Below are 21085 nucleotides of genomic sequence, written 5' to 3'. Positions count from 1 at the left end.
AGCACCAGGCAAGACAGGAACCAGATGTGTGGTTAAAGAGGGAGCTGTCACAAAGGTGTCCTGTCTTAACCCCAGACATGGCGGGCTCTGGGACAAAGGCAGCAGAGGCAGAGAGGGGCATCCCAGGCCTCTGCCTGACTCATCTGGGACTGCACATCTGTGAAGTGCCCTCTTGGGTCAAGTGCCAGCCAGATGCTGGGGATCCCTTCAGGCGAGCAGAACAGGGTTCAGAATGTGGGGTGAGGACCACCGAGGGCCCTGCTCTGAGGTCAGGCATCGACAGTGGGCAGGAAAAGTCTACACCAGGATTTCTGACTTAGACTTCAAATTGCAGATCACTTAAGCCTCTTCCAAAACAAGACACCTCGCTTTGCTAGCCTGAAACGTGAAAGGTGGGGGGCAGGCGGTGAGGGTAGCTTTCTTGCCCGGAGGATTGGGCAGGGCATGTCTTCCCTCCCCTAGTTAGACATTGGGAAGAGATCTGTCCTGCCCAACTGTTCAGGAGCTTCTAATCACACGGAGCAGGGTACACCACCCTCCCTCCCAGGGCATGGCACCATAGTGAGTCAGGGGTTCCCTGTCCAGCCTCTGGCTTCTCAGGGCAAGATGTGTTCCCACTGCAGCTGCCCATCCTCTTCCGTCCCCTCCCACCCAAGGCTAGGTGGGGCTTTGGTCTGGAACACCAGGTTCCCAAAAGCAGACTGAAAAGACCAAAGAGACTGAAAAAGCCTCATATCCATGCCTGGCAGTCCACAGGAGCACAGAGAAGCGGATCAACCACAAACCAGGGGACATGTACAGGGTTGCCCAAAGGGGAGGTTTGGTTGCTTAGAGAAGAAAATTCATGGATGTCCTTCTAGATGCAGGAGAGAAGGAGGAGCAGTAATAGCAAGAACAAGCCTTACCTGCGGCTTCCCGTGCACCTAAGCAACTTAGCTATGGAAGCGCCTGTGACAACCCTGTAAGGCAGGCACTAACATTCCCCATTTTATGGGTAAGAAGATAGAGGCACAGAGAGGGAATTCTCTTGCCTAGGGTCACACAGCTAAGAAGTGAGAGGCAGGCTTCAAACCCAGGCAGACTGGCTCCACATTTAAACTGTCCCCACATTTAAACTGTACAAGACACCCTCTTCCTGCTCACAGTCCAGGCCAGAAGTCAGGGGCTTGGAAGTATGAGGGCACCTGGAATAAAGCCAGGGTTCTGGAACTCCATTAGGACACACTCCAGCGCACACCTAAATCATGGCCAAATGCCTGCACCAACAACAGCCATGTTCACCCCAGGGCCCCTCAAGCCCCTTCAAAGGGGAGAATTCATTTCCTGGGGCCATGGTAACATATAACTAAAAACTGGAGATTTAAATAATGGTTCTGGAAGGCTGAGAGTCCAAAAACAAGGGCTGGGGGGTTAAGGGGAGGAAGGGTCTTGTTTCCTCTGAGGTTGTAAGTCAGAACTGGCTCCGTGACACTTTGCTGGCTTCTAATGTCACTGGCAAATCGTGATGTTCCCTGGCCAGTCACCCCAACCTCTGGGCCCTCATCACATGGCCTCACTCTCTGCTTACACAGACGGTGGTCATGTTGGGTTAGGGGCTCACCCTCCGCTAGCGTGACTTCATCCTAACTAATTTCATCTGCAAAGACCCTACTTCCCAAGAGGGTCCGTATTTGCATGATTTGCTTTGTGGCCTTGGAGATTGGGAACCCACGCCATTCATTCACAGGGAGAATTCAGTGCTCCAAGGGGGCTCCATCCACCCGCCCCCACCAAAGCTGACCAAAGGGTGCATGTGGCGGTTAGAAGCCTCCCTCAGGTTCCACCCTTCAGAGGTCGGGAAACCAAGCCTTCACAAACAGGACCACAGAAAGCCAAGGTAGAGCAGCAATACCACAGAAGGAGTAGCTGGAGAGATGGGCAGAGAGGCAACCTTAGAAGCCACAAGGCCTGCCTATGGCCTATGGCACCACCAGAGGCTCTGGTCACAGATAAGACAGGGTGTCCTCAGTGCCCACTGCTGATCACCTCCCCTTCCCATGAAGCCCAGGAATTAGGGTGTTCATTTTCCTGGAATCCTACAACAAAGACCATGCCCCTAAAATCCCTACAATAATTCTAATCTCTAAGCCATGGGTGCAGCTCTTACAGCCTTCTCTGTAATCTCCAAAATTAGGGGCCATGCAAGAGCTAGGGGGTGCCCACCAAATCCATTGTCCATTCTTCTCAGCACACAGTTTCTACATTTCCCAGCATCCTCTGCAGCAAGTCCTGCCAAGTTCTGGTGGATGGAAGGCAGGAAGGAAGAGGCACAGCAGTTCCAGACCTGGCTCCGAAAAGCCTTCTGAGCCACCCTCCACTCTTTCTCTTCCCACATATGCTGGCAGACACTGTGGTGACCTCAGGTGCCTTAGGGGATGGTTGGGCCAGTGGACAGCAGAGTCCTCCACCTCAACCCCTGCCCAGAATCAGCACTTGAGTGAAAGAGAAACTTCTATCAAGAAATCCCTTGTCACTATAGCAGGCCACCCTGACTAATGTCCAAGCTTTACTGCTGGGCTCTCTGCCTGGAATGCTCTCCCCTGTCACCTTTCCAGTATCAGCTCAAAGGTCACCCCCAAAGAGAGGTGATCTACTGAAACAGAGCCTGTGACTGGTCACTCTTTGTCACGGTGCCTATTTCTTCCTCCCTAGTGTCTGCCACACGCCATGGTGATGGAATGATATGAGACTATCATGATATGAGACTGCAGACCTCCACTGACCTATTCATTTTCTCCCCAGTAACAAGTGAGACAAGCAGCATATGAGCACCTGAGTGTTCAATTAACAAAGGAACCAAGGCTAAGAACACTGACAATCACCATCAAAAACAGAAGATCACCTCCTGAAGAACCACAGAAACCAATTCCTCAACTGTCTAGCACACAAGGAGGTCTCTACCAGCAGCAAGAATAGAAACACCAATTCTTTTTTTCACTCCAAACCCCAATGAGGAGATATGTACCCCAGAAGGAGAGCAGAAGAATCCAGTGGGTGCAGGAAGGAAACTTGTGTTCATAGATGTTCTAGTGTTTAACCCCATCCTTTCTGCCATGTACTACCACTGATGGTTGATGATGATGAGAAAGACAAAAGCAGCTACTACCTGAACACTTACTTCCCAGTACCTGGCACTGAGGTATCTTATATACATCGTTCCATTTAATCCTCACAAGTGCCCTAAGGAATGGGTTCTTTTATTTGCCTCGTTTTACAAATGAAGAGATGGAAGCACACAGAAGTGACATGAAGGGGTAGAGGTCTTTGAACTCGGATCCTCAGGCTCTTGAGTCTGTGTTATAAGCCTAGCAGCACATCTATAATCAAAAGATAAGTACATTTACAGACACAGCTGACACCGGCCCAATCTCATCTCTGAAAGGACACTTGCCTTAGAAGCTTGGGAACCACTTTCAGACAATGGACTTCTTCTTAGAAAGGAGGTACTGCTAAGAAAATATCAACAACTCCACTATCCTAAAAGCATTTTGATGACCTCCCTGGTAGCCCAGGAGTTAAGACTCAGTGCTATCACTGGTGAGGCCTGAGTTCACTCTCCGGCCAGGGAGCTACCCACACGGCGCAGCAGACCTCTCCTGTCTCCCCCACTGCTCCCCTCAGCAGTGTATTTCAGTAAATCCTTCTGTTCTGCTCCCCTCTCTATCTCCAGTGAATCGTCTCACCTCCCACCCCCACACCTCTGGCCTACACCCCAATTCTACACAAAATAAAAAAAAAAATAGAAGAAAAATAAAAGCATTTTGATAAAATAACAAATCTGAAAATACTCATAATTTTTTCAGAGGATAAGAAACCCAAGGATGAATTTCAGAGCCAGCCAAGACCCCACACAACTCCATTTCACCACCCCTGGCTCTGTGAGCACTGTCCACACCACGTTCACAGTCTCTCTGCTGATCAGGGCATTTCTAGAATCCCTCCTCTTGGCATCTCCAGTTCCCCGTAGAGTTTTCTTCACACAAAAAAAGTTGGTGCAGTTGCCTTCTGTTAAGAAAGTCTGAGCAAAGTTACCCCGGGTTCCAGCAACGTGCTCTGTATCATATACAGATCTGAAACATCTCTGAGATGGAAGAGGAAGAGAAAGCATCACAAAGCAGGAAGAAGGTGGAGAATCTCAACGCAGACAGAATAAGTGTAACTGGACGCCTGCTCCTTCCTGGCTGAGTGGCCTGAAGCGTGTCACCTCATCTCCCCAGGAGATGACGCCTGCTTACAGAGTTACTGTGAGGATGTAAAGGGTTTTTATGAGACATGTCCACATAGGAACTAGTTCATGGTAAGTGTTCATTGAGGTGACTCATCAGCATTATCTTCATTGTTGCCAAATTCATTATCACCACCACCAGCAGCAACCAGCACCAACACGATCACCACCACCACCAACAACCACTGCCAACACCACCATCATCACTCACTGCCAGTAACCATCACCAATCCATCGCCACATCACCACCACTCACCACCAATAACCACCAATCAACACCAACAATCACCACCAATCAGCACCACCACCAGGCAGGAAAGTCAAGAACCTAATACCAAGGAAACAGAACACCTCCTATTTTTCACAATCCCTCATTCATTGGCATCCCCAACTTGCCATAAGTAAAAGCAGAAGGAGAAAACAGGTAAGCAAAAGTGAAAACTTCAGGATAAAGGCCTATTCAGTCCACTTGGCCATGGTCCAAGCCCTCCAAGGCAGCTCAAGGCCACAACTAACCGCAACCAGACTCACAAATAGTTGATCCCATGTCGGCTCCTAATACAATGTTCAGGCACCCACACAGACGTGACTGCAGGGGACTCCAAAGGGCCAACTCAAAGACGCACAAATGGGTCCCTTTTGACCTAGCGACTGCTCACCTGGTGGCCTGGGAGGAAAGAAAATCCACACGGGCAGCCCAGTGTCACTGTGTCACCAGCTGCAAAGCTCCCTCCTGACATTCAGAGACAGTGTTGGGGGGAATCCCCAGCACACTGGGAAGGCAAAAGGGAAAATGTGTCTGTGGCTGGCTCAAGAGCCACGGTCCTACCTCTAATAGGAGCGAGGCCCTGGGAGTCCCTGTCCGCTGCGTTTTTCTCTGACTGCATTAAGTTTCAATTATGCAATACTTACCACACACAAAATGCACATTAAGCAAAACCCATTTAATTCTCACCCCAAAAGACAGGAACTTTGATTTTCTCACTTGACAAAAGGGAAATAGAGGCAGAGAGAGGTCAAATTAAGTTGCTTCGGATCATGCACTTTGCTGGTGGAAGAACAGGGCCTGAACCGCAAGTCTGGACCCAGAGTCCAGGTGCGCTCGGAGTCGGCTGGCTCCAAGGTCGGCCACCATCAGTTTCTAGGCCCCTGCTCTGGACATGCAGGCCACTCCCTCTCAAACAGTCCCTGCTCCTGGAGCCTGAGCTGGTCTTGCTCACCTGAGCTGGCTTGAGTGCCTTCCTGTGATTTGCACGTCATCAGAAACCCTACATCATCTGCCTAGCCCTCTTGGAACAGGCACCCCAGGGAGCCGCCAGGCGCCATATAACAAGTCCAACTCCCGGGAACTGCCAGGCAGTCAGCATTCAGTCAGCACCTCCAGCTGAGCCCAGTCTTCCAGCGATCACCACCAAGGCTCCAGGTGTGGGAATGAAGATGCCAGAACCTTCCAGAACAGGTGACATGCAACTGACTACCACAAACAACCACCAGCCAGGCCTCATAGAGTAGAAAAACCACCCAGCTGAGCCATTCCCAAGTCTCTGACCAATGCTTCTCAGTAGCAGTGAGGGTCCCCCTTTGGGAGAGCCACCTTACCAGAATCTGACAAACCATCCCTCTACTCACCCAAAGCAGCAACTCCACTGAGCCCCCGCCCCCATTCCCTACCACCTGCCCTACACCCACACACGGGGCACCTTCCTGCCTCCCTCACACAGCCCCCAGGAAGGGCCTCACTGAGCTGGGTCACTCGCCCCTGCAAGGGCTGACTGCCGACTGTTTCCCTACCAGGCAGGGGCTCCAGGCAGCTCCCTCTCTCTCAACAGCACCGGCACCCAGTACAATGGCAAGTATGCACTGAACAAATGCAATGGCTCCATCTGAGCGGGTCCAGAGAAATCCCATTAAACCCAATGACAGTCTGTAGATGTAAGCTGGGTGAATTTGGACCAGGGTTTCTAAACCATGGAACCGATGACAATTTGTACTAGATAATTCTTTGTGTCTTGTACACTTAAGCACTACCCCTGACCTCTACCCACTGGATGCCAGTGGCATCCCCACCCCCCAATATGGCAACTAAAGATATTGCTGGCACTACTAAATACCCCTGGAGGGAGAGGAGTGGACACCCTGGTGTAGAACCACTCCCCGCTTTAGACAGCAGGGTCTATGTGTGTCTGCTTTCACCTGGCCTGTACAAGGGATTGTGACAACTGTCCAGAAGCCCCCCACCACCTGCCAAGTACCCCAGAATCACATGCCTGTGCTCTGCCTATGTCTGCCTACCCCTTAGAGATTTCACAGTAACCTTCAGGGTACTGGTGACTAGAAACCTGGAAGGTTCCCCTTGGGGCACCACCCTTACAGCAGGAGCTTAGACATGCAGCCCTGAGAGTCCACACCCAGGGTCCAGACACCTGCTCTCCAAGTGGCCCAGAGAGCGCCATGTCTACGCTCTTTAACCCCAAATTGGCGTTTTCCGTCACTTTGCAAATAACACCAAAACAGCCACTTCACATGGGACCATCAGAGCATGGTCCAAAGTGCACATACCATCCCTTTCCTGAAAGCCCTTCAGTAGACCCCTACTGCCCTCTAGAAAAAGTACCACCACCTGCCAAGACCTGGCACCCCGGACAAGCTGGATGCTACTAATGGCAAAAATACAACCGCGTTTCCCACGGGCTGCTAGGCCCCACTTTGCAGTTCAGGCATGCTTACTCCTTTATAGCCTCCCAACCATAACCCTGCGGGTGGACACCAGTGTCCTTCCCATTTCTGACAAAAGATTAAATTTCAGAAAGTTGGATGTAGCTTGCCCACAGTCATGCAGCAGAGCTCATCAAATAAGGGAGAAGTCAAGAGCCACATTGTGTGCACCTAAGGAGACAATGGAGGCGCCATGAGGATTTGAATCTAATTTAAATACTGCTGCATCTCCAGTTCCTACAACAGGGCCTGGCAGAGCAGGCATTCAAATACAGTGGGAGGAAAGGTAGGGAGGGCCAGGGAGTGGGGAGGGAGGCTGGGAGAGAGGGAGGGTGGGTGGATAGACTAATGGAAGAAGGATGAAAAGACAGGTGGAAGGAAGGATGGAGAGAAACTGTCTCTAGGGAAGTATATGCCAAACCTGGCTAGGTACCAGGATTTGGGGCATTTATGAAACTACTGAGTCCAACCACCCTAGTGAATGACAGTCATCCTTAACACTTCAGGGAGAAGTATTGCTTTAGCCAACCGAGGGGAAGCCAGAACTCCGTCTCATGACCACCAGAATGAGCTTTAGGAGAAGGATCCAGAAATCTGTGCTTTTAAAAGTCCCCCCCCCCAGGTGTTTCTAATGGTCAGCCAGGCAGGGGACCCATAGGTCAAGTAGAGGAAGGACACTGGGGCTACTCTCAGTGCGACACAGCTGTATTTACCATCAGTGCCTGCTCCACCCCTGCCCCAGCTGCAACAGGTTTCTGGGCCACCTGGGACATCGAGTGTCACCAATGCAAACAAAACTGGGACAAGAGCTGCCCCCACACATGGGCATTTCCAACACAGGGCTTCTGGGCCATAAGAGGTCGGCTTGGCTCTAAAGCAGGAAAGCTGGGCCTCCCCTGGTGGTGCATGGTTGAGCACTGGGCTGCAAAGCTGCCCACAGCCTCTTCAGCGCCGGTTCGATCCCCGGCCGCAGGTGAGGGTCTCACATGGCGCACAGACCTCTCCTGCCGCCCACTGCTCCCCTCAGCAGTGTACTTCGGTCCTTCTGCCTGCTCTGCTCCCTGCTCTGGCTCTGGTGAATTCTCTCACCCTCCTGTGCTTCTGACTGTACCCAGTGCTTGTATAAATAAATAAATAAATCTTTTTAAAAAATAAAAAATAAATAAAGCAGGAAAGCTTTGGAAGGCTGTTTCATCTCCCCCATGATGACAGAAAGCAGATGAAGAACCATTCACAGCTATTAGGTTTGACCTAAGAATGACCAAGCTCAGAGCTTCATCACAGCATGAATTAAGGTGTGGGGTTACTCTCATACCTCATGGACTTTTGTGGGGTGGTGTCAAACTGGAAAGGTGAAGTACCTCGTACTCTTTAACTCAGCTATGACACAGACAGGAAGTCATCCTGAGGATAAACACACATGTGTGTATGAAAGAATCATACAAAGACAGCCCTCTCACTCTGCTGGAGGGAATGAAAAATGGTGCCGCCGCTTGGAAAATAGACCGGCAGTTCCACAAATGATTAAAAGGGGTTAAGCATATGCTCCAGCAATTACACTCCCAGGCCCATATGCAAAAGAAATGAAAATGCACCAAAGCTTGAACATGACAGCTCACAGCAGCACTATTCCCATCAGCATAAAGGCAGAAACCACCCATATGTCTGTCCATGGAGGAATGGGTAAACAAATAGTGGAATATTACTAGGCAGTAAAAAATAACAGAGCACTGCTACACACTATGACATGGATGAACCTGGAAAACAACCTAAGCTAAAGAAGCCAGACACAAAAGGTCTTGTGATTTCACATATGGGCAATGTCCAGGGAAAATGACAGAGGAGGAAGGTAGATTAATGGTTGCTGAGGGAAGGAGGAGAACGGTTTGAGTAGGGGTGAGGCTAAAGGGGGGATTCTTTTTGAGGTGTTAAAAATGCTCTGCAATTAAGTGATAACGGCTATACATATATCTGTGAATATACTATATATAAATACATAGATCTGTGAATATACTAAAAACCACCGCAGGGCCTCCCTGGTGGCATAGGGGTTAAGTCTCAGCCCTATTACACTACCGCTGCTACGGCCTGAGTTTAATCCCCGGCCAGGGAGCCGACCCACATGGCACAACAGACCTCTCCCGTCTCACCCACTGCTCCCCTTAGCAGTGTATTTCAGTCAGTCTGCCTGTTCCACTCCCCCTCTGTCTTTGGTGAATCCTCTCACCCCCCACACCTCTGGCTTATACCCCAGTTCTTCTATGCATAAATAAAATCTTTAAAAAAAAAAAAAAGCACTGCACAACTCATCTCCAGTGGGTAAAACACATGGTGTGTGAATGACATCTCAATAAAGCTGTGACCCACAAAAAGACAATGCAAGGAGAGTTGCTACAGCTAACAGGAAAAGACTGGAAACAGACCCAAATATTCACCCCTGGGGTCACACAGTCACTCTGCAGTCGGAAAGCTACATGGTCACAAAGGAATAAGGCAGATCAACGTGCTGATAAGAAACAACATCCAAGATAATAACTAAGTTAAAAATAAGAAATTCATGCACAAAAGAATAGGTAGGGCAGTAGGTACCCAATTCATGTAAAAAACACAGAGCACGCGATATGTGCACAGAACACTCTGAGAAGACACCAGAAGTTGGTTATGAGCTTGCTTTGCCTCTGACACATGGGGTAGGGGACAAGGAAATAAGGACTTATTTATGAATTGTTTGATTTTTTTTCCCCAAGTGTATACTTTCATTTTCCAATTAAAAGCTAGTTAAAATATTTTTAAAATACAAATTAAAGCAAGTCTCTGCAACTGACAATTGCTTAAGTCTCTCTACTCTGTTTAAAAAAAAAAAGTCCTAAAAACTTTAGGAACTGAGTCAATTGCCCAATCTAAGGGGGCGGGGAAGGGAAGATGCCTCCAATTCATCTGAAAGCTACAGAACATTCCGTGGCTTGCTCTCTGCACAGAGAAGCTAGGGCAAAGGCTCCTTGCTCTATGGTTTACAGTAAAACTAAACAGGCATTTGGCTGTGAGTTTCTGCAATCTCTGGCCACTTCACCCTTAAGAGGGCAGATGCAAGACCAACAAGGGGAACCAAGTGACCCCTGGTGCTGTCAGGCAAGAGCACACCCCTGCCAGGCCAGGTGAGCCCTGCAAACATTTTCAAGTTGGCCCAAGCAGGTCTCTGAGACTTCCAGGGCTCTCCTGGCTGAACTTCCCCCCACCTGCTCGCAACCCCTTTGGTGACCCAGACCAGGCAGACACACTTTCATTTTCAGAAGAACAGCAGAAAATATCAAACAACCACTGCAGTTGCAGCTAAAGGCAGGAAGAGGGAAGGTCATAGGCCAGAGCGCCGCATGGCAGGCCATACTGCCCGGGCCACGGGTACTCACAGAAGCCCTCGATCTTGTCTGCCGTCTTGCTCCAGGCCACCTGCCGCGTCTCCATGATCACCTGGACCGTCCTCCGCTCCGAGCTGTACTTGCGGAAGCTGAACACGGTCATCACTGTCCCCAGCTCCAGGGCTCTCTTGATCTGACTCTTCTCGTATTCTGCAAGGTTGTCCACGTTCGCCATGGTGGTCACTGCTGGCCACTCCAGGGAGAAGGAAGGAGTGAGGAAATGGGAGGCTGGAAGGAAGAGAATCGGGCTGTAGTCAATTGAAAGTGATTTAGGTAGCGGGGTGTGGACGTCAGGAGCCAAAATCCTGCCTTTTGCCCGTGGGATGAGTTTCAGGAGAAGGATCTAGCAGATCCTTGGAGAGCTGAGGCAAGATACACAGAGGCTTAAATGGAAGGCAAAGTATGGGAGGAGCCCCGGGGCCTCAGAGACTCAACCGTTATCCCAGCTTTGAATAACCAAATCACCCCAGCCTGGCAGTGACCTCCGCACTCCCTCCCCACACTTTCCTATTTGAATAGCCAAAGCAGTCCAGACTGGCTTCCAACCCTTGCCCCCTGCACCAGCATCCTTTTCTATCCTGCCTGGATATTTCTAACCATCCTTTTACTTCCTGAGTTCAGTTGAGAATAGGAATAAAAAACAGGGCGAAAAGGATAGAGGGCATCTGGGCCCAGCTGCCTCAAGTGCAAATCCTGGTGTAGGTTCCTGCTGACATGTGCAGTCCTGAGCAGGCAGTAGGCCCTCTCTCTGCCTGCCTAACTTGTATTCTTTCTAAAATGGGGGGGGGGGGGGCAGGAGGTGAGTTAGGAAGCCAGACACCAACTGTGCCTCTCACCCCACATGCAACCCCTCTCCAAATCCAACAGTGAATCCAGCACTCCAAGCCCCTCCCCTTCCCTGGGATCCCTAGGAACTTGGATTACTCTGATCAGCTGCTAACTGGTCTCCCTGCTCCAGCCCAGCCCCCTACAGTCAACTGTCATACCAATGGCCAGAGGGATGCTGCAGACAAGAGTGACACTGTCACTCCCTAGCCTGGCTCTGCAAGGCTCCGCATTCTGCCTCCGAAGCCCCCAAAGACACACCGCCCACCACCCACAGGGGGCTCAGGCGGAAGGCCGGCTCACTGCAGGCTTGACAGCAGGTCTCTCAAATCCCCTGGTTCATCCACATTTGTAAAGGGGAAGAAAATGAAAGACAAGAACTTCCAGGGTTCTTGCAAGGATTAAACCAAATAATTTATTTCGGGGTCCCTTAAAACAAAGATACAAAGTCACTGCTCCTCAGATTTTGGCCTCACTACTATTACCACCAATTAGTCTATGGAATTATTCTGTGTATCCTTCTTATGCCCCCCTCTCCTGCCAAATTCCTGTAGGCATGCACAGTTATGACTCTGCTAGTGCCCAAGACCAGAAAATGAGATGCAGGTGCTTGGCCAGGGCTGTCTGGGCCACCAGTCTGGCTCTGGAGAGCCTCCCGCAGCCTCCAGTCCAGTTGCCTCAGTGCTCTCATCTGAGTAATAAACTACCCTCCGGGGGCACTGTAAGGACTATGAGTTGCAAGGTATGATACACTCCATCCTGGCATCCAGTAGGGCCTCTGTAAATATGGATCAGCCAGGTAGCCATTGTGTGAATTCAGTGTCAGCTCTGTGCCAGGCCCCAAGCTGGGGACTGCATGCAAATAAGGGAGCACGGGGAGGGACAGAGACCTGCCCTTTACCTCCTCCATCGATATGGCACCGAAGCCAAGGGCCCCTGGCGGGTGTGCCACCAGCCGGAAATGCAGTCATGAATTACAACTGTGCTCTCAACATATGGAACCAGCCCAGGGAGTCCATGGCAGAGGCGAGCACACCAGTGGTCGGACGGCCCCAGGAGCTAAGAGCACAGCAGGAAGGTCCCTAAGGTCCCTAATCTCAGTCTGGGATGAGGCCCAAGCTTAGAGGGTTCAGAGAAAGTGTCTGGAGGAAGAGGGCATCCTGATCCAATCTTGAAAACAGACAAAGTCAAGGATGTAGTGCTCAGGCCAGACCTGGCTTAAGCAAAGGCCAGGTGGAGGACTAATCTGGCACACCAAGAACTGAGCCTGAGATGAGCCTCCTGCCTCATCAGCCCTACTGCAGGCCAGGGGGAGCAGAGGGGTGCCTGGGAGCACCTTTGTGCTGGTAAAGTATTTATCAGCTCTCCCTTGATGCCGACCCTTGCTCTATGTGGCCCATCTCATTTAACTCGATGAGAAACCCCAGAAGTGGTTTGGATCAGGATTGGATCCCTGGTCTGAATCCCACGCCATTGCTGCTTCACATCTGCTTTCTGGAATTCAGAAGCCCCTTGACCAAATTCCGCCAGATATTAACAAATTTGGCAGGCCCCACCCCTCCCAGAGAGGTCACACAGCTGGAAAGTGGCAGGAGCAGGAACTGGAGCAGATGCCAGCTCCCCAGCACTTTGCAATGCTTCTTAGAGATGCTGCCACCCCCAGACATGTGCCTCTGGAGTTCCCCAGACCCAGGTCTCAAGGTCACGGGGTAACAGGCATCACTGGGAAACAGTCACTCCCTGCACCTCTCATTCAACTGGACAACCAGGAGGCAGGAGCCTCAGTTCTTTCTGATGCTGGCTCTGGGACAACCCAGAACTTGACCTTCTGTGGATTCTAGTGACTTCCAGGGTTCAGAAGCCCAGTGAATTGTTTCAACCATAAACAAGATCCTCACAATCAACCCTCCAAAATCCAGTCAGCTCCCAGCTCAGGCTTCCAGACATCAACACTTCGCCACCCCAGGCAAGGAGGTCTCTGAGGCACCTGGCCCAACGAGCCAACACAGGCAATTTCCATTTTGCTTCTGCTTTCGAAAAAAGGAAAGAACCAGTCTTGAAACCCCGTTTTCATTCCTGTTTCTCATCTTCCCTGGGTAACTCTGTAGAATGACAGTGGCACCAATACAAACGTGGCTGAGATTTAATAGAAGGTTTGGCCATTTCTACTTTTCATGCCCTTCTTGTTGAAATGAACTTCTGGGACACCAGGACGCAGCACCAGGAAGCAGGGGGATTTGCTGCTCCTTGGTGAATATTCCCTGCACACGTGAGAGCCACAAGGAATTTTATACAGACGCCCCCAAAACTATCCTCTGTTAAAATCCAGCACCGCGGCCTCCCTAAGAGATTACTGTTCCTCTTACAGCTAGGGGGACATTACTCCTGCATCTTACATCTACCCCACAGCAAGAGGGGGACACATATTTTCTTTGGAGGAACACGGCAGGTAGAGTGTGAGCTTGTCCCATGGGGAGGGTACAAGCATCTATTAAAACATAAAACATGTACAAGTTTTGACCCAGGAGTCAAATATGAGCAGAGAAAAAAACACAACAATGTTCACGGAAACAACATTTGTAATAGAAAATCATAAAGAAAAAAACAGAGTAAACGACTCAACTGCTCTTCAATGGTGGGGTGGGGGTACCTTAAAAAAATAGTGGAAGACACACAAAAGAACGCCCTTTGACTATTGAAAAGAATGTGAGGGATTTATAAGCAAACAGTCTGGAAAATCCATGAAGCACAAGAACAAAAATTCACAAACCAGTAAGTACAATATAATTACATTTTTTAAAAAGCTGGATGCTTGAAACAGCCAGGGAGGGTGGTGACTTGTAGAGGGTGGAAGAGGGTAAAGGCGATGACTTGACTTTTTGTGACTTTAGGTGGTGACATAAAGGATGAGCTTTTTTGGTTGTAGCTGTTCTTGCTGTTTTCTAAATTAAGAAGAGTTTTCTAGTGTTCTCAGTAATAATTTTCCAGCAATAGCAAAATGACTATTCATGGGGATCCCAGCTTTGCCTCTCTAGAGAGCTTTACAAGCTGGGGGGTAGGGGGAAGTAGCAGCAGCAGGGAAGCCCTCCGTGAGTGGTGACCCCTGCTGCATGCACAGCCACACACACTGTGGCAATTACAACAGCATTAACAAGGGCTCAGTGCAGAACCAGCTCTAAGAACGAGGGTCCCAGCTCCACAATCGGCCCTTTAACCAGGGGGTGAAGAGCTACCCCGGCACCATTTTCCATAGTTAGACCCCAATGCTCAGCACAGTCCTGGAATTTAGGCTTGAGTGGTTCCAAATCCAGGGGAAGAAACAGGCTCAGAGAGGTTCTTCAACTGGCCCAGGGGACACAACTGGAAGTGAAATTCAAAGTCATTTGACTGACACAAGGCCACCTGGCTCCCTGGCACCATGGCATCCCTCCCCACCCCCCACCCCCAGCCAGACTTCATCCAGCACAAGATCTTAGTTGAAAAGAGGCCCTCACAGGCTGTGCCAGAATCCCAGTCCAGACGGGACACATCTTCCTCGCCAATTCCTCCTCTACGGGGATAATAATCTCCTTGGGATTCCAAAATAAACCCAGGGAAGTGCACCGACCTACACACATAATTATATACACAACGGAGGGCTGCGAGAGAAACTGGCTGCCAGAACACCCTCCAAGTCGCTCCCCGGCAAGGGCTGCGCCCGGCGCGCTATCGCTCGCCATCCACCCACCCGCAGCCACCTGTGCAATACGGGGAAGTGCCGGGGGCCGGCCGGGCCGCCCCAAAGTCCGCCAGCCCTGGCACAGAAGTGGCCAAGAAGCGCAGTTCGACCCCACGCAGGACGCCCGGGCCACCGCAGCCTGGAAGGCAGCGCTCACGCGACCCCCCAGCCGCCAGCCGCGCGCCTCCCCCTGGGCTTGCACCCAACGCTCGGAGCGCCCCGGCACCGACCCACGGGAGCGCCCCAGCACCGACCCACGGGAGCGCCCCGGCACCGACCCACGGGAGCGCACAGGCCGCGGGTGAGGACGCGCCCTGCCGCCCCCTCCCGAGCCCGGGTACAGCGCACAGGGCCCCCAGACGGCGCGCCCCACCCCAGCCGCCTCGCCCGAGCGCAGGTCGCGCCCCCACACCCCGGGCACAGATCACCGGCGCCGGTTCCCGGGCGCCCGCCTGCGTCCCCGCGCGCCCGAGCCACTCACCTGCCCGTGGCCCAGCCGCGGGTCCCGGCTCGGGGGTCCCCGCGCAGCCGCCCGCCGCCCAGGGTCCGGGCACTCCCTGAGGCGCACGCCCTCCGCCGCCCCGCTGCTACTTCTGCTTCGGCCGCGCGCGCCACGTGACTCCTCCAGGGCCGCCCCGCGCGCCCCGCCGGCCCCACCCCCGGCCTGGACGGCCCGGCGCTGAGCTCTAGCACCCCGAGGGCCGCGTCCGGTTTGGGGGGCGGGCCAGGACCGGGACCCGCCTCCCACCAGACGAGGGAGAAACTGGCAGGAGTCGAAGTGACTGGTCCTGGTCACTCGAGTAGAGAAGTTCCAGGTAGGCTAGTAGGATTTATGGAGTGCCTACTGTATACACTTGATTGTGCATTTAGTGTGCGCCTTATAATCTTCATCACTGGAGCCGGCCCTTAATTGAAATGGTCGCTGGGGCTGTGCAAGCGTCAGGCTACCTGGCGCTGTCTGGGAGATGCCACTTGAATAGCCTCAGTTTCCCTATCTGTCAAACAGCATCCAAAGTTGTGCCCGCCCCCAAAGTTGTCAAGAATGAAGGAATCATCTCCCATTTTCCCAATGAGGTTTTGTTTTTGTTTTTTTTCATCAGCAGCTTTAATATATCAACCTCTAAGCATATAGAAGACACAGGTGCCTAGTTATGGTGCTCAGGGCCTCTATACCCTAGTATTTAAGAGAAATATTGCTTTGTCCAGTGTCATGTTTCCTGAGGCGATTTTATTCAAATCTTTCTCCTTGGTCTTTGACACGCGTCTTCACTAGGATTAGCGCTAACTCTTGAGTCACCTGCATGGCTGTCAGAGCCCATCAGTTTTATTCCCAGCTTGAATTCCAGAATTTTTTTTTTTTTTGGAACCTATGAGTGCCCCTGTGACTGAAATTGTATCTGAAGCCACAGGACTCATTGGCTGACTCAAAAATCCGAGGATTCATTTCTTTAGTTGCTCCCCTAGGGGTGGGGATGGGGCTGGGGAGGAGCAAGATTCCAGGGCTACTCAGCAGATGTCCCTCACCGCTCTTTTCCAAAGAGATCTTTGAAAGGCTTGTTATAACTGGGGATTGGGGGGATGGGGGAACTCCTCAGGAATCATGGCTGAACCTGGGGGAAGGCAGAAAGCCCCCTGTCACTAGTGAGCTGTTACAGGGTTCTGATCATTTTGGTCCATGGGTGGTGGAGGCAGGATATGAACGCGGCTCTCTCTGCTGCCACAGCCCATAGGCACACATCGCCATTGCCCATCCCAGCATTAACAGGAGGCTTGCAGGCTGGAGGAGTGAGTTTGTAACCACTCCACACAGGTTCACAAATGGGTCAGGAAGTGACCTCAAAGGGCGGAGGGAACATTCTTTTCCTTTTCATATAAAAAGAAAGACGGGTTAAGATGGGACTTAAAATAACCTGAAAGAAAAGTCTTTCAGTCAGCATTGTCTTCACCTTTGACTCTGTGCCCCTCACCAGTCCCCAGGTAGGCACACATTTCCCCCGCCCCAGAACCCTCTTCCGTTCACTAAAAGCCATGGTGCCTTGGCCCATGAGCCCACAGTGCCACAGTTTCCCTCTCTGCAAAATGGGTGGGAATAACAGTACCTACCTCCAGGGTAACTAAGGATCAAATGAGACAATCGAGGTGAAGCAGGCATGCTAGCTCCACAACTGGGGCTGCTTTTCATCCTGTTCTTTGGAAGAAGAAAGGGCCTCCAGGGGCAGAGGGGGTACGGTCTTGGAGAGCCGGGTTCAAGTCCCAGGTCTGTCATCTCTTTAGCTGTGTGATCTTCAGCGGGCCACTTCCCTTCTCTGAATCTCCCAGTTTCCCCATTACGAGACCTACCTTCAGAATATCCAGAAGAGGCACGTCTAAAGAGACAGGAAGGGCCTCCCTGGTGGCGCAAGGGGTTAAGCACCACACCATGAAGCAATCTGCAGGCCTCTGCAGCATGAGTTCGATCCCCGGCCGGCCAGGGAGCAACCCACATGGCGCAGCAGACCTCTCCTGACTCGCCCGCTGCTCCCCTCAGCAGTGTATTTCAGTTCGTCTGCCTGTTCTGTTCCCCACTCTGTCTCTGGTGAGTCGTCTCACCCCCCACGCCTCTGGCCTGTACCCCAGCTCTTGTATACATAAATAAATAAATCTTTAAAAAAAATAAAGAGACAGGAAGCAAAGGACTGTTTGCCTAGGACTGGTGGGCATGGGGATATTGGAAGGTGATGACTGAGGGGTTCAAGCTTTCTCGAGTCGTGAGAGGGTTACTGGATTGACTGTGATGATGGCTTGTTCTGTTGCCATTGAACTGTGGACTTTGGGCGGCTGAACCATGACAGAGCTCAGCCCAGCACAGCCTTTGCACGCTAACAGTGGCTTTTGCTAGTACTCATTACAGTGTCTTCCAAGCCTGGGCCTCATCTCCCTACTATCCAAGACACCAGCCATGCTGAGACCCTCCAGGCACCCCCAAGCCTTGTCCAACTCCCCCCTCCACCCCCGCAGCCAAAAATGACCCAAAAAAACCCCTAAGAGCTTTTGAGTTTTGTTTCCTTTCCCGACATTGTTCAGAGAAGTGCACGTCCCGTGGGGCAAGCTGAGTCCCAGCTGTGGGCTGGCAGGCCTCAAGGAGAGGAAGTACCACCCAGAAGGCCTCCCCGACCTTGGCAAGGCCAGGCCCTGCCTCGCAGCCCTCTGCTATTTGTTTTTTCAGCTTTATTGAGTGTAATTGACATTTGAAAAATCACGCATGAGGAATAAACACCAGAGTTTGCACATGTATCTGCACCATGTTAATACTTAAAACTCCCCTACCGTCAAGATAATAAAGACACAGTCACCTCCAAAAGTTTTTTGTCCCTTTGTTATTGCTGTCATTTTTGTGTCATTTGTGTGTATGTGTGTGATACAAATGCTTCTCAATCTGTTAAGAGGATAGAGAGCATGTTACGTATCCAGTAGTGTGTTGTTACCCAGAGGCACAATCCTGCACCGCAGAGCTGTAGAACTCACTCATTCTGGAGGATACAATCTTTGTATTGAATCAACAGGTCCCCAGACCCCCATCACTCCACCCCCTCCCCGGAAACCATCCTTCTCGTGTTGGTTCTTTAACTGCGGCGATTTTAAATGCTTCCTCGGAATCAGACAGTATTTAGTATTTGTCCTTTTGTGACTGGCTATTGCTCTTGGCATAAGATCCTCCAGGTCTATTCATACTGCCTCAGATGGCAGGAATTCCTTCTTTTTGAAGGCTGAATGCTATTCCTCCGACTGCAAATAGCACATTTTCTTTATTCATTCATCTGTGATGAACATTTGGGTTGTTTCCACGTCTCGGCTGTGTGAGTAATGTCGCAATGAGCATGGGAGTGCACATTCCTCTTGGAGATCCTGTTTTCAATTCTTCCAGGGAATTGCCAGGTTTTATATGGCAGTTCTAGTTTTCATGTTTTGAGGAACTTCCAGGCTGTTTTTCATAGTGGCTTCACAAATTTCCATCCCCACCAGCAGTGCACAAGGGGTCCCTTCTCTCCACCAACTCGCTGACACTTGTTATCTTTTGTCAGAGGCACAGATGTGAGGTGGTGCCTCATTGTGGTTTTGATTTGCATTTCCCTGAGGATGAGTGAATTCAAGCACCTTTTCATAGGTCTGTTAGCCAGTGCATGTCTTCTTCAGAGAAATGTCTGTTCAAGTCCCTTGTCCATTTTCCAGTCAGGCTATTTACTGTTTTTACCACTGAGTGGTTGGAGTCTGCCCTTTAAACTGAGGCCTGCTTGGAAAGGCCTTGGGTCTTCTGGTTTCTTTGGGTTTCTCAAGCCCCAGGTTCTGCTAGGGCTTGTTTATTCATCCAACAAACACCTGTCCAGGAAGGGTCTCAGGGAGGTAGGGGAATCATCAAAGTCCTGCCCAGCGAGTATACAGTCTAGCTAGGGGGACGCATGAAGTTGGTTCCAGAGTAGACTAACCTGGTTTGAACCCCAGTTCTACACCTCGCTATGTGCGTGGCTCTGCATGGAACGCTCCTCTGTGAAGCTCAGCTTCGGCATCACTGGACAGGGCTGCTGTGGAGGAGTGAGCCCACCAATGCATGGGCACGTCCTGGCTCCTGCTACCTGCTCCATGGGACCCCACAGGTGACACCAGTCATTGTATTATGGTGGATACAGGATGCACTGTTCCTGCTGTGCTGAGACCACTGTCTGATCAGGCTCTGAGCTTCATGTTCAGTCAAGAGAGATGGTTCAAAAGCATGAGCCACAGTGTGGAGGTGCACATGTGAATGCAGTCCAGAGAGACAGGCACACCAGGGTGAGCCCCAGCTTCCCCACTCACCTGGGTTAGATCCCAGAAAAGTGCCTCATATCTCTGAGTCCCAGTGTCCTGATCCACACTGCTGGGTTAATGGCTGCTCTGCCACATGTCCCGCCCCACAGCTACAATCCCCAAAGGGTGGTGGGGGTACGGGGCAATGTGAAATTGAAACCCATCAAGAGGATGAGGGTTCTCCCCACCTCTGCCACATTGGCAACCAGACCTGCCAAGGGAAGAAACCAGGAAGAGGAAACCTTTCCCCAACACCCCAGCACTATTCCCCTCCTCTGTTATTTACAGCATCGGGTCACAAGTCCCTGGTGCTCACAGATATAGGGTCACACAAATGGTGGATGATGGGGACAGGGTCAGCCTCCCCCAAATCATGTGTGGGGGCTGAGGGTATGTGACAAAACAGGGAAGTGGTGATCCAGGACAGGAGAAATGAGGCCTGGAGGGCACCCTGGGGTCCAGTAGCTGGTGCAGCCAGCACAGAGTATGAAAAGACCCAAGGATCTCCTTTGTTCCCACTAGAGGCCAAGCAGCCCTCTCACTTCATTCATTCATTTATTCATTCAGCAAACATAGCCAGCCCTTATCAACTCCAGACCCTGTGTATTAGTGTCCTGGCCCATGTCACGAATTTTCACAGAGTGACTTAAAACCACTGCCGTTTATTCACCCAGTGTTCTGAGGGCCAGAAGGTCAAATTCAAAGTGCTGACAATTGACAGTGGCTCGAAAGGAGCAGCTATGCCTGCCTCTCAGCTGGCTTCAGCTGCTGGCGATTCTGGGGGCTGCCATGCTCTATGTCTGCCTCCATCTTCACAAGACCCTCTTCCCTGCATCAGTGTCTCGAACCTCCCTCTCCTTTCTCTGACAAGGACACCAGTCACTGGAGTTAGGCCAGGACGATCTCAGCTGGAGAGCCTTCATTTCATTACATCTGCAAAGACTCTTATTTCCAGCTAAGGCCACATTCACGGGTTCTGGGGGTTTGGACTTAGATCTTTTAGGGCAGGTGACCTTCAACACACTGTCTATATCATCTCTTAGATAAAATGGGCAGAGTGTTTGCCGCTGGAGGAGGAGACAGGAGGAAGAGGGGTTACTACCACAGAATGGTGCCAGCAGTGTTAGAGAGCTAGACCCAGAAGCTGGAGGACTTCTCAGAGGAGGTGGCCTCAGAGCTGTGTTTTGAGGGATAGCAAAAGCTCTCTAAGAGCACCTGAGAGGGCAAAGCTTTGCTAGACCAAGACTGGTGGACAAAGGTGATCAGTCCCCATAGACATCAACTGAGTGGCTCTGTGGAGGGGGCAGAAGGATGGATCTCAGAGTG

The 21085-nt window shown here is 51.2% G+C and overlaps 1 protein-coding gene across 1 annotated transcript in view; it reads right to left on the bottom strand.

Annotated features, from left to right (window-relative positions):
- PLCG2 (phospholipase C gamma 2) overlaps nucleotides 1-21085 on the bottom strand; it is a 152454-nt gene that overhangs the window by 120294 nt on the left and 11075 nt on the right. Inside the window, exon 3 of the mRNA XM_037516225.2 lies at nucleotides 10387-10623. Coding sequence (XP_037372122.2) covers nucleotides 10387-10623 — 237 coding nt within the window. The remainder of the gene's footprint in view (nucleotides 1-10386; nucleotides 10624-21085) is intronic.

Source organism: Talpa occidentalis, unplaced genomic scaffold (assembly GCF_014898055.3).
Source record: "Talpa occidentalis isolate TD23 unplaced genomic scaffold, MPIMG_talOcc4v2.1 talOcc4.17, whole genome shotgun sequence".
Taxonomy (NCBI): Eukaryota; Metazoa; Chordata; class Mammalia; order Eulipotyphla; family Talpidae; genus Talpa; species Talpa occidentalis.
The sequence above is the reverse complement of the archived record's forward strand: the minus strand, read 5'-3'. Positions and strand labels throughout refer to the sequence as shown.